This window comes from Mus caroli, unplaced genomic scaffold, assembly GCF_978045245.1.
Source record: "Mus caroli unplaced genomic scaffold, Mus_caroli_1 scaffold_1, whole genome shotgun sequence".
Lineage (NCBI taxonomy): Eukaryota > Metazoa > Chordata > Mammalia > Rodentia > Muridae > Mus > Mus caroli.
In genome coordinates this window covers 33,159,336-33,172,948 of record NW_028227256.1, presented here as the reverse complement: position 1 = coordinate 33,172,948, position 13,613 = coordinate 33,159,336, and the positions used below count along the sequence as shown (strand labels likewise).

Genomic DNA, 13,613 nt, shown 5'->3' with positions numbered 1-13,613 from the left:
TCACAACTGCCTGTATGTCCAGTCCCAAGGCAATCCAAAGGTTCTGGCTTCCAAAGTCTGCCACACTCAGGGGCACAGAGCTACAGACAGACACATACAATATACAGGATTAAAATAATAAGAATAAAATTTAAGATCGAAACCCTCACCATATATGTGTATGAGACTGTCAAAGAATAAAACTTAAAAGTATTTTCAAAGAAGGAAAATGCCACTGGGGGTGTAGCTAAGTTGGCAGGGTGCTTGCCTAGCAGGCATGAAGCTTGTGTGTGTGTGTGTATGTGTGTGTGTGTGTGTGTGTGTGGTGTATGATTTGTTTTAGTGGGTGTGGACATACATGTGCCACGACATGTGTGAAGGTCAGAGGGCAGCTGTCAGTCTTCTCCATATACCATGTGGGTCCCTGGGTCAGACTTAGCAGCAGGTCAGGGCCATCTCACCAACACTGAAGGGTGGAGGCAGAAGGATTGGGAGTTTAGGTCATGGCAAGGTTGGGTAATCTGGGACCATGGTTCAGAAACAGAGAGACCCAGAGAAATGGGAGGTCTGTGTGTCCGTAGGATGGTTTGAAGTTGAGCCCACGAGTGCTGTCTTATAGTGAAGATACTGGGGCAGAGGTGAGTGTGAAGGGATGGTGATGAACAGGGCGGGGCCTAGTAGGAACAGTCTGATCCAGTTCTCCCCTGCCCTGATGTCCACGGTAAGCAGAGCTTGAGGAGCTTGGGGCTGGCTTCATGGGAGAAAGGTGGGGGCCTTCCTGTTTCTGCAACCCCCCAAATGTAGGGAGCCTGTTTAGAACAGCACATCCTGAATCCGGTCAGTGGGGTAGCTAAATTCACTTGGATGTGGGTGTCTCTGGCCTTGGCTTTGCCTTGCTGGCTACTGGCCCAAGCAGGCTACAGGTCCTGTCTGGGAACCATGCCACCTGCCTGCTGGTTGCAGCTAGCCCAGTCATTTTCTAGAAAGGCTAAAACTGCAGAGCAGGCACCCTGATTGGGCACCACACACCTCTGTTAGGGGGATGTGGCTAATCAACAAGGATCTCTTGGCTCCAACCCTGAGCAACCTGGGAAAGCCCAGCAAGGGAGGAGCATCCACAAGTGTCCCGAGACTGGTGTGCCTGCCAGGAGGTGCCAGGAGCCTGAGCCTCTTAGACTGAGCCAGCCGGGGCATCGGGCGAACTGCAACCTTTAGGAGCCACAGGTCTCCAGCCCAGGTGACTGGCACTGGCTCTAGAGACCTATGGTCTTGGCAGAAGTTATACATCTAGTGCAGTGACAAAGGGCACTCAGCAAGGGTGTGGCCGGAAAAAGAAAGTCCAGGGGTTACAGCAATGTCTGAGGTAATCAGGGCTACAGTGATAACACTCACCTTCCCCTGGCCACTTCTCACTTAGGCACCACATACTGGCCAGAAAAGGTCCCAACATCAGACTTCAAGAAGAGGAAGGGATCTGCATGAGGTAATACAGCAGACACAACCTGGGTCTCCAGCCCTCTATTTCCCTCCTCAGTCGAACCCCCCCCCCCCAGTCCTGTCTAGCTCACTGCCATTTCCAGGTGCTCCTGTTCCTTTCTTAAAGGGGCCACAGAAGTCACAGAATTGTGGCTTTGATCTGGAATCTCAAGAAAGACTTAATCTGGCGGGGGCGGGGCAGGGGAGGGTGTTGTAAGCCTCCAAACCGACCTTGCCACTGGGCGGCCTCACCTTCACAGGTCCGAGGATTTAGCTCAGCCAGTTAACCTTCAGCAGCGCTGCGCACCTTCTGTATGTGGGGTTGGACACCATGCCGGCTGCTAATCAAAGCTCCTGCATGCTCTTGAAACTCCCAATGCCCAGATCTCACCCCAGACCAGGACCACCAGAGTCTTTTTAGGGGAGAGTGGGGGAGGGCGGGGCGGCAGCACGGGTGTTTACTAACATGCGATTATAATTCACAGACAAGGGCTGCTTAGAAGTCAAACAGAAAGCTGTCTGCTGCAGCCACAGTTACAGCCCCTGCTTCCTTTCTTATCTCAGACCAGCCTGCTGCAGCAGCAATCCACTGTGAGCCACGAGAGGTCATGGGGAAAGTCCCGGATATCGTCATGCGTGACAGCATCTAATTAATCAACAACTCTGTAACGTGAGCTCCAGCCTATAAAAGGGGAACCTTCCAGAGTCGTGTAACCCTGACCACAGGCCTTCACAGACATCTCCAGACCCAGGGACTTGTGCCCCAGGAGGAGCTCAGGCTGATGGGTTCTCTCCTCAGCCCTGAGGCCAGTAAGTAGATTTCCTGTATGCCTTGAGCTGGCTTCTGGAGTCCTGACTGCATGGAGTACAGGTGGGAGATCTGGAAAGGGGAGATCAGAGACTTCATTGGCCCCTAGAGTGGGTTTCTCCATGGTCTGGGCTGTGCGAGGGCGCGAGCTTCCTGTCTTCCCAGGAACCCAGCAGAAGCGGGGTGTCTCAGGTCCAAGATGGCTGCCGAGAAACACACCCCTCCTCCCCACCCACTACCTGTAAGCAGTCTTTATCTAGGAACTGGATAAGGGAGAATCAAGGCTGGGGTGGGGAATAGGGGATAGCTTAGGAGGCCGGTGGAAAAACGAGGGATTTCAGTCTTGCCAAATTGTCGGTGGCAATGTGGACAAGTCATTTTGTCACTGGACTCTTGGTTTTTTTTCTCGTCTGAAGGTTGGGTCTATGCCACCACCCTGCTGCCCTTTAGGACTCCAAATGTAGATATCTAAATAGTAATGAGATAAGTTTCTCTGAGACACCAGTACCTGTGGTCACGTGTCCCTTAGCAGAGGGGCCTGGTGAGTGAACAGGAGATAGCATGCCACCCCTTAGAACAGAGACCCGGACCAGGTACCCTAGACCTGCCCCCCAAGCCAATCAGTGCCCCTGTGTAGGGCCCATGGCAAGCACCCAAGGCTTGCTCACAGTGGGCAGCCACGCCCAGAGCCACCTCTGCTGTGGCAGCTGTGTTTGGATTCAAGGCAGGGCAGTAACAATGCCAAAAGGGATGGGGTGTAACAGGTACAGATGTGGGGAGGGGGAGAGGGAAAGGGAGAGGGGGGAGTGGGAGAGCGGGAGAGGGAGTGGGAGAGGGAGAGGGACTGAAACTGTGTAGCTGAGCCCACAGTCTCCTTGGGGCTGGGAGGACAGGAAGGGGCCTTTCTTGAGCTTCCCCAAGCTCTGCGTGCTTTTAAATGGGGTGCAGAGGGGAGAACAGGATACTGCAAAGGGCTGACTGGGTGCCTGGCATCCCAAAGACCTTGTTGCTGAAGGTGCTGGCAGTTGGGAGGCCATCACGGAGCAGGTGGCTGAGCATCCATCACTAAAATCCCCAGAGCCTTGCAGCAGAGACTATAATTTGTCTTCATCTGCCCAGGCCTGGAGATGACCCTACAGACATGGCTTGCCTGTCCCAACTTCCTAGCAGTCTAGATCTAGGCCAGCCTCCGTCAGTGGGTAGCACAAAGGTGGGGGTCGCTGGAGAAGGACTACCTCTCTATTGTATGGAACCTCAGGACCTGGCTTAAAAATGGGGTCTAGAACAGGAATTCTCTAGTTCTTGATAGACAGTACTCTGAACCCTGTGCCAACCCTGCCGACCAGGACACACCCAATTAGAGAGCCACGTTTAGCTTGTGCCCGCCTCTGCCATAGCCCAGCCCAGCAGTGGGGTCTGTCAGGTTGCTCAGTCAAAGGGCCAAGATTCCTGCAAGTCTCTGCAGGAGGAGGAAGGCAGAAGAAAAGTGTCCACCCCTTTCGTGCCACTGTGACCCAGCTCTAAAGCCAGGAAGCGGTGTTCAGTGTAAAGGGAAGGTGCGGCTTCTGTGGGGGACAAAGTCCTGCAGGCCTTTGAGAGACTGGCAGGGTAAGGGTGGCCTTCAGCTCTACTCCATCTGGGTCGTGTGCTCAGTGAATAACCAAACAAGCCATATGAGAGAGTGTGCGTAGCAAGGCCAGGCCTCAAGAGGCCCCTTGTGGCTTGCCAGTGGTGGTACCTCCTGGGAGCCACACCCAGAGAGGGACACAAGGCCTGAGCATGCAGAAGAGAGAAGGTGGTTTAAGTGCTCACCTAGGGACCCACGGGGGAGGGGGGGCAGCAGCGTGTCTCTTCAGCTTCTTCCCTGTGACACAGGACATGGCTCCCAAAGATCTCTGGGAAGGCTCCTAAGTGGGGATGGAGCTTTGCCCACGCAAGCTGCCAACCAGGCCAAGGCTTTCTTTTCCTGGGACTCTTGTACCCTCAGAGGCCATTCCTGGGGCAGTCCCCCTTCTTCTGAACTGATATCCATCAGCCACCCTCCTGCCTCTCTTCTGGGAAGTAGATGGGGGCAGTGAACTGAAGGTCTCTCTCTCCCAGAGCAATCCTTCCAGTCCTCTATCCTCCTGGAGATGGAACGCAGCCAGGTGAACACCCTGCCTGCAGCCAGGGAGGACTGGCCACCATTTTAAGATGAGCAGTCCAAAGCCTCCAGACCGGAAGGGGATTTGAACTCTTTCCGTGGAGGCTGTAGTGGCTGAGGCCCGGGGCTCCCGCTTGCTCCATTTCTGCTTTTGAGGTGGACCAGCAGGGTTGTGAGGGATTGTTTCCAGCATCTGCTCTTGTCCAGGATTATTGCTCAAGCCCCTAGCCCACAGCCTCACTTGAGACCTTCACATCAGTGATGGCTATGACCCAGCTGAGGGATGGGGAGGGCTCTGGCCAGTAGCACCAGGACCAGTCTTATGTTTGGCTCTGCAGGCAGGCCTGTGATCAGGGGTCAGTCAGCTGGTGGGGGTGGGGTTCCTCTGGAGTCTGGCTCAAGTTCAGCTTGAGTTCATCTTCCTTTTTCAGCCAGCTTCCTCTTCTAACCCTCCTCCCCACCCCCTTCTTAAAGAGGAAAGGCAAACACAGGTCTCTGGGATCTGATCAACCCAGCCTGGAAACTCCAGCTTTCTCCCAGCCCTGAGATGAAGGGCTGCCCAGCAGGGGACTTTCCCTCCTGGCTGCCAGGTGCCTTTCAGAAGTCCCTTGGTTCCAAAGCTCACTTGGGTCCTTGGGGGAACATAGGCATCTCCTGTTCTCAGCTTGCACTCCTGTCCTGTGGGAAACTGCTGTGTCCCCCTCTCTTCCAGGATCAGTGGGAGAGGGCTGATATAGCTCACCTATGGGAGAAGGAGGTCAGAGGAGCCGAGAGGAAAGCAGAGCTATTGTGGACCACCTGGGAGGCATGCACAGTCAGTAAAGGCCTGGCTCCTTCAGGCTAGGCACTACATCTAGGGGCTGGCGAAAGGGCTCAGTGAGTGAAGGTGCTTGCGGACAAGCTGGAGGGATAGATAGTTCAGACCCCCAAACCAGAAGGTAGAAGGAGAGAACTGACTCCTGTAAGTTGTCCTCTGACTTCCACCCATGCATCCCAGTACTTGTGCACTCAATAAAGAAGTGTTAAAAAAAAAAAATTCATCGGAGTTCACATGTCTAAGTCTTTGACTTCACATGTAGGTTCTTAAATTTTTCATGCTAGGCATCCCAGGGAACTGAGGTCAGGGGAGGTTAATAGACACAGCAGGTAGAGTGTGCTGCCCAACGGGGCTTTAAGCAGATCCCTGGGGCTTGTAAGACGAGGTCTGGTTTGGTTTGGGAACTGGGGGCGATGGAAATGGCAGTGGAGGAGACCAGGGTATGCTGGGCGTTTCCTGGAGAGCCGGTGGATTAGAATGGACCCTCACTGACTGCTCACCTCCCTGCTCTGCTCCATAGATGCCGAGGTGCCCCGCGAGGCCCTTAGTTTCCACGGGGACGCCACGGGCGCACAGGTGCATCTGGATGATCAGCGGAGCACAGCACGCAGGCGCTCGACGTTCCACGATGGTATCGTGTTCAGCCAGAGGCCCGTCTGGCCGGGTGAGCGTGTTGCTCTGCGCGTCCTGCGACGTGAAGAAGGTTGGTGCGGTGGCCTCCGCGTGGGCTTCACGCGCCTGGACCCTGCGCAAGTGACCGCGTCCTGCCTGCCACCCTTCGTGTGCCCGGACCTGGAGGAGCAGAGTCCCACGTGGGCAGCGTTGCTTCCAGAGGGCTTCGTTCGTGCGGGGAATGTGGTCTGCTTCTGGGTGAACCGTAGAGGGTGGCTCTTCGCCAAGGTCAACGCTGGCCGTCCCCTCTTGCTGCGCAAAGACGTGCTGGTCCAGGGCGCCCCGCTCTGGGCGGTGATGGATGTGTACGGGACCACGAAAGCCATTGAGCTGCTGGGTGAGACTCCTTGGGTTCCCCATACTGAGTGTGGCATGGAGACAAAGGTCCAAGTGACTTCATGTGCCTGACTAGAGGCCGTAATAGAACCGTTCATTTCTTTATTCTCAGTATGCCATCAGCCCCTGACCAGTCCTCTAAACGCTGTTAGAAGGCTGGTCACGGTTCACAAAGGAGGAAGCATTTGGATAGAACCTTGCACCTTAAGTAGTTCATCCATACTAAGGTGAAGAGAAAAAAAAAGTCAACAAAAACAAAAACAACCAAAACAAACAAAAACAAACCAAAACCTACAAAAATGTGAGAGCGCAAAAAGATTCTTAACACTACCAGGAGACCAGCCTTGAAGAAGGGAGAGTGATGCCTCAGGGTAGCAAGTGTGCATGTATGTGTGTGTGTGTGTGTGTGTGTGCGTGTGTGTACCTGCATGTACATACACGTGTGTGGATTCCTGGCCCTGAACTTCCCTTTCTGCCTTAGATCCCAAAGCCAACGCCTGGATTACTAGTGGTGAGCCTGTGCCAGAGTCTGAAGGTGAGTGCACACCCCGGGGACCCCATCACTCAGTGGCTGGGAAGTCTGGCTGTTCAAAGTCATCCTTCTAGGTCACACAGACAAGTCTCCCACAGTTTACTGACCACTAGAGATCCAGAAACAATGTAATGTTTCCTGCCTTCTAGAACATAGGACATTTTCCAAATTAGGAGAGTATATTCATGAACCACACCCCTCTCCCACAAGTCTCATATAGCCTAATCTACCCTCAAACTTATTCTAAACACTCTTCCAAATGCTGGGATTACAGCCTAGTTTAAGTTTTTTTCTTTAAAAACAAAAAAACAAAAAACAAAACATCATCTATGTGCCTGGAAGCTCTAAGAAGGAGTTAAGCTGCCACATGGTTGCTGGGAATCAAACTTGGTTCCTCCACCAAGAGTAAGCACCTGAAACCGCAGAGCCGACTCTTTCTGGCCCCTCTTTTGTTTTTCTTTTTAAAGCATAGTGATAGAGTGCCGGTTCCATTGGGGAAGCGCCTGCTTGGTCTGAACTGAGTCCTCAGAACCCACTTGGACAGACAGGTGCATGCTGGGAACAAGGAGATAAAGAATCCCTGAGACTCGATGTCCAGCCAGGCTAGCCAATTAATGAGCTCCAGGTTCAGTGAGAGAACCTGTATCCAAACCAAGGTGGAGCATGATGGAGGGAAGCTCCTGACATCTATTAGACAGATATGAACACACACACACACACAAACATGTACACATACAAAACACACATGCACATACAGATAAATGTGTACATATACAGACACATGTACACACACACTCACACACACATGCACAGTACATACACACACATACTGCATGGACACACATGCACACTCACACACATGCATACTCATGTACAAGTACACACACATGCATGCGCATACACAAACATGAACACACTCACACACACATGCACACATGCATACACACGCACATGCATGGATACATACACATGCACACACAAGGCATGCACACACAGGCTTGCATGCACACATACACATGCACACTAGGCTGATGATACAGTTCAGCTGGTAGAGTGTTTGCTTAGCGTGCACAAAGCTCTTGGTTTGACTCACAGCACTGAATAATATCATAGTGATAAGAGTGGGTGTGAGGGGATCAGAATTTCAAGGTTATCTTCAGTTACATATAGTGAGTGGGTTTGGGGCCAGCCTAGGCTAAATGAGTCCTTTGTCTCCAAAAAGAAAGAAAGAAAGAAGAAAGAAAGAAAGAAAGAAAGAAAGAAAGAAAGAAACAAACAAACAAAAAAGTCAAGTGGGTATACCGCTTAGATGTAGAGGCTTGCCTTGTGTATGCCAAGTCCTGGCTCTGGATTCGGTTCCCAGTATGAGGAAAAAAAAAAAAAAAAAGGCAAGACCAAACGAGACCAAAATCCACCCCTAATCACAAAGCTTCATAGGCAGTAGCCACACCTTTATCACAGCGTCTGGGAGGCAGAGGCGGGCACATCTGTATGAGTCTGAGTTGGCCAGCCAGTTCCAGGTCAGCCAGAGCTACACAAAGAAATCAAAATAAAATAAAAAATTAAATAAAATAAAGCTTCACCAGCTAAGCAGACTATAAGCATGTAAGCAAAGGGGGAAAAAAAAACTTGCTAGACTCACTTGTTATTTATGAGTGTGTATGAGCTTGTGTAGAGAAAATGTGTGGGCTTTATTTTTCTTGTATAGAAGCTAGAGCTTTGCTGGATCCCTGGACCTTCTGAGGATGTGTTCCGAGAGGCTAACAACGCCCAGATCTCAGTCTCCCGTGAGCTGTTGTTGAGGCTGAACTTGGATTTATAAATTCATCATAGGAATAGATCAGCAATAATAACTTGTCACAAAATAGAACCATAACAACTACAGTAAAGCAATTACTTAGTACTCTTGGTGTTTTTTTCTAGATCTTTCCATGTGATAGTTTCAGAAAACAGATGGGAAACTGGGAAGCAACAGCCTAGATTTGGGGCTGTGGGTATGTTGCCGATTTTCCTGCAGTTGCATTGAGTGGCTTGTCACAGGGTATCCTGTCCCTCGGGACACTGGGCTTTCCCACCCTGTGCTAAGAGATGAGACACACCCTCCATGTGTACCCCTGACCTATGCTTTCTTGTTTTCCAGTCATATCAGGAGAGGAGTGTGTCATCTGCTTTCACAACACTGCCAACACTCGCCTCATGCCCTGCGGCCACTCACACTTCTGTGGCTCCTGTGCCTGGCACGTCTTCAAAGACACGGCCAGGTGCCCCATATGTCGCTGGCAGATCGAGGAGGTGGCTGTAGTGTCTTCATTGAAGGCTGGGGAAGGCTCCTGAGAAGATGACTTCTTGGGCAGATGGGACCTGGCTCTGACCACACTGGTCTTACAGTAAGGACTGGATGGGGCTCTGGCAGGTCCCTGGACTCTAGTTACTGAACACGGCAGGGATTCAGTCAACACTCCCAGCTCTGAGTCTTAACAAGACTTTGCCCTTCCAGTTGAATTCTGGGGACTTCAGGAGGCTCTGACATGGGTGGAAGGCAGGTATTATAGTCAAGGAAGCCCCAACTTGGGGCTTTTCTATGTAGGAACCCCTATGCCCAACATATTTGTCAAATGTAATCAGTTTATAGTGTTTAAACTGAGACTGGGGAACCAAAAACCTTTATCCTTGATGTAGGTGATGGCTATGTTCCATTCTATTTGTGGGAGCTCAATCTCACAGTCCAACAAGATTGGTTCATTGGTGTGAAGGGGAAGGTCGGGGGCTGAGTCCTTGCCAGGCAAAGTGGTAGAACAAAAGCCTTGTGACAGAGCATGACCCCCACCTACGTCTAACTGGCAGAAGCTGAGAGTTTGCTGGCTATGGTTGGGGGTTCCTGGCCACTTGAAGAACTCTTTATACCCAGTTTTATAAACCTGTGGCCAGAGGAGGTCAGAGAATCTCCAGCCAAACAGTGAGTCCTGGAAGGGTCCCCCTGGGGGTGAGGGGCAGAGAACTTGGCCCAGAGAAGCAAGGCAAAGCTACCAGCCTGATGGAGGTTCGGAGCAGGAAGCCTCTGTATCCAGAAGCTGTGTGTGGCCGCCTTCACCCAGCAACCACTGTGGCGATTGGTGATTGGCTGCAATCATCAGCTTGCAGAATCTCGGATCACCTGGAAATGGATACTCAGTAAGGGAGTGTCTACTGCCGGTTGGCCTTTGGGGATGCCTATGAGGAATCTCCTGATTGGGTTAATTGAGTTGTAAACCCACCTTGAATGTGGCTGGCACCATTTCATGAGCTGGGCCTCTACCTTCTACTCACTGGTTCTCAACCTTCCTAATGCTGTGACCCTTTCATACAGTTCCTTATGTTGCGGTGACCCCCAACTATAAAATTATTTTGTTCCCTACTTCATAACTGTAATTTTGCTACTGTTATGAATCCTAATGTAAATATCTGATACTCAGGACAGCTGGTATGTGGCCCCTGTTGAGAAACACTGCTCTAGACTGAGAGGGACAGAGAGCCCAGGGCACAGGCATTCAGTGGTCTAGACAATGGGCACACTTTGATCAGTTTTGTCTCAAGCTCTGACTTCCTGGAAATGATGGACTGGAACTCGGAATTGTGGGGTAAAATAAGCTCTTGCTTCCTTAAGTTGCTTTGGTTGAGATATTTTGTCACAGGGTTAGGAATATTTCTGAGATCACAAAAAAGAGACCGCCATTATAATTGTGATGGTTTGTATATGCTCAGCCCAGGGAGTGGCACTATTAGAAGGTTTGGCCTCGTTGGAGTAGGTGTGGCCTTGTTGGAGTAGGTGTGACCTTGTTGGAATAGGTGTATCACTGTAGGTGTGGGCTATAAGACCCTCATCCTAACTGCCTGGAAGTCAGTCTTCCACTAGCCGACTTCAGATGAAGATGTAGAACTCTCAGCTCCCCCTGCACCATGCCTGCCTGGATGCTGTCGTTTTCCTGCTTTGATGATAATGGACTGAACCTCTCACCCTGTAAGCCAGCCCCAATTAAATGTTGGCCTTATAAGAGTTGCCTTGGTCATGGTGTCTGTTCACAGCAGTAAAATCCTAACTAAGGCAATAAGTAAAGTGTCTTATCTGTGTCCTTACTTTTGCACGAGTTGTTACCCACCTGCAAAAGAGGTGGCCTAAGCTCGGGGACGGGGACGTCCTTCTGGTTTTTATCCCTGATGCAAAAGGGAAGCTGAACTGTACTTCACTGATGGAGGCCCAGCCACAAGATCCAGTCTTTAATGTAAGGTGGGAAAAAAAATTAAAGCACAGTGGGGTTTTTTTTTTTTTTTTTCTTCTGTATGACTAAGGAGGAAGTAGGGTCAGGAAATGGTGGCTTAGAGCCAGACAGAAGCTGAAAAACAGCTTGCGGTTTGGTAAGGAGGAAGTGGGGCGTACTGTGAAAGAAAAGATAATTGTTTGTTGCATGTGAAAGGGCAACTGGAAAAGAAAATGAGCTGAACACTGCACCAGAGTGTAGCTACAAGTTTCCCTTTCCCATCTTGCGAGGAGTCCCCAGACTAACAAAGAATCTACCTCAGATGCAAGCATAAGCTCACAAACAGGAGAAGCCCAGAGTCTGGGAAACACGATGTCATGGGTGGAAAAGGCACTCAGTTACACAGAAGCCATGACTATCTGAAGAAACAGATAGCAGGGCAGACGGACCTGAGTGCTCCCACAGCTATGATCGCATACAGAGAGTGCTCTGAAAAATCTCGACGTCTTGGGAATTAAAGACATGATTACTGAAAATAGTGTAAATATCTGATTGTCTGATTGATATATATATCCATACACACACACATGTGTATATATATATATATATGATCAGTTGATGTGAGGAGCCGAGGGTCACAGCTGGATGATGGAACGGTCTGGAATCACCTAGATTGTCCTGTGGAGTTACTAGGAGATAAAAAATAGATCGAATGGGAGAATAATGCAGAAGTTCAAAAGCCTGTCCACCAGGAACCACAGAAGATAAAAAAAAGAAAGAAAGAAAGAAAGAAAGAAAGAAAGAAAGAAAGAAAGAAAGAAAGAAAGAAAGAAAGAAAGAAAGAAAGAAAGGGGGAGGGCTGCCCCGTGGAAGACTGGAGAAGCATGGCTCATCTGAGAGGCTAAAACAGAAGGTTGTTGGTTTGGAAGGTTCTAGTTGGACACAGAACATGTGTATAAGTCAGGGTTCATGCCTAAAATCTTAGGATTTGAGAAACTGAGGCAGGAGGATTGCTATAAGTTCAAAGAGAGTCTGGGGTACATAATGGGTACCAGGTCAGTCAGGGATATTTAACAAGATCTTGTCTCAAAAATGCCCAACTCTTTACTTGACTCTGATACGTGAATGAATAAATGAAGGAATAAAGGAGGAAGAGGAGGGATGGAACCTATATAAAGTCGTCAAATTGGTGAACTTATATATTGACTGTTGGGGCTCAGTCATTTTTCTTCCACCTTCTTCAGGCTGAGATGCCCAGTCTAAGGGCTGAAGAGATGGATCAGCAGTTAAGAGCATTTGCTGCTCTTGCAGAGGACCTGTGCTTGATACCTATCACCCTCATGGTGACACAACTGTCACTTATTGTCATTTGCAACTGCACACACCTACACACACACACAGTACATCCATGTAATCAAAACACTAATATAGATAAAATAAAATAAGCCTTTATAAAAAGACTTGGATGTCTGGCTGTAATTATAACCCTGAGTAGAAGACTGAAAGAGTATTTTCTAGAACCCAAGCAGTCTAAAAGAGACAATCTAAAGATGTTGACCCCTAGTCATTCCCAGAGACTGCCTAGCCGGCTCTCTTCAAGTCCTCTGCCTTGCTTCACAGGGCTTAGAGCTGAGGTGGCTTATGTATGCTTTAGTCTTACATCTGAACACATGTCTGAGACTTCCCAGACATCTCAGGAAACCTCTGAAAGAGAAGTAACAAAGTCTGAGTTGAAGCCAGTCGCTGTGGTGGCTCATACCAGGGATACCAACAAGGCTACAGTGGGAGGGTTGTGAGCTTGAGGCAAGCCTAGGCCGTGCAGTGAGCGCTTGTCTCAAAAACAGAAGTAAAACGAAGCAGGTTACAGTAGAAGAAAGAGGGAGAGAACAGACAGAGGACCTGGCCACCCAAGCCAGAGCTGATGTGTTCCCCTCGAGACGCTCCTTCACTGTGATGAGGCTTTCACCCAGTAACCCAGATTGGGTTAAAAACACTGTAAGTCAAAAATGCATTGAGTCTAGCTGGCCTACTAAACGTCCTAGCTTGCTACACAGTCTACAAGTGGGGACAGACTCTTATGAGAACCAATCTACCTCCCAAGGGAGGCATTAATTCATTCCCAGCCCCCATGGCCTAGCATCTCCCACAAGGCCCCACCTCCAGATGCCAATCTATTTCTTATGAGCGTTGGAGGGACAAACCACATTCACCCCATAGCAACCTACAAATGGCCCACAGGGATATGAAGGAGAGTTTAAACTTCACTAATGACAGGAAGATGCAAACCGAAACCACGAAACCAATTAAAGATGGCCATTATCAAAGACATCGAGGGAGGGGAGTTTATGAGGGCGTAAAGAAATGAGAATCTTCGTCATTGTCACTGGGGTGTAAATAGTGTAGGGGTCCTCAAAGGGTGGACAGTAAAGCCGCCACATGATCCAGCAGTTCTGTGGGGCTTGCATTCATTTCCCCCATCCTCCTCATTTACTTCGAGCATTCAGTAAGCCCAAGCCCCACCCCCCACCCCCATTGCCATGCTTGCCACAGCACCATTCATAGTAGCCAAAATCCAGGGACAACTTCAATGCCCAGGTAACAGGTGAGTGGATGAG

General features: G+C 49.9%; 1 protein-coding gene across 2 annotated transcripts; it reads left to right on the top strand.

Moving 5' to 3' along the window:
* Nucleotides 1-1,415: 1,415 nt before the first annotated feature.
* Nucleotides 1,416-12,397, top strand: Neurl3 (neuralized E3 ubiquitin protein ligase 3). Of its 2 annotated transcripts, XR_015046851.1 has the most exons (6): nucleotides 1,416-1,462; nucleotides 2,020-2,265; nucleotides 5,744-6,232; nucleotides 6,713-6,766; nucleotides 8,904-11,027; nucleotides 12,243-12,397. XR_015046851.1 is itself a non-coding variant. In XM_021170599.3 (5 exons), exons 2-5 carry the CDS (start codon nucleotides 2,238-2,240, stop codon nucleotides 9,095-9,097), a joined length of 765 nt encoding a protein of 254 aa, XP_021026258.1. In that variant the 5' UTR covers nucleotides 1,416-1,462; nucleotides 2,020-2,237; the 3' UTR covers nucleotides 9,098-11,536. The 2 variants fall into 2 exon arrangements, 1 of the variants encoding a protein (XP_021026258.1); XM_021170599.3 differs by lacking the exon at nucleotides 12,243-12,397 and having other exon boundaries at nucleotides 8,904-11,536.
* Nucleotides 12,398-13,613: the final 1,216 nt, after the last annotated feature.

Bases quoted from the DNA above. Each gene is read 5' to 3' on its own strand.
- Neurl3 (XM_021170599.3), top strand. From the start codon at position 2,238: ATGGGTTCTCTCCTCAGCCCTGAGGCCA. The intron at 2,266-5,743 runs GTAAGTAGATTT...TCTGCTCCATAG, and splicing joins TCTCCTCAGCCCTGAGGCCA to ATGCCGAGGTGCCCCGCGAG. The intron at 6,233-6,712 runs GTGAGACTCCTT...TTTCTGCCTTAG, and splicing joins GAAAGCCATTGAGCTGCTGG to ATCCCAAAGCCAACGCCTGG.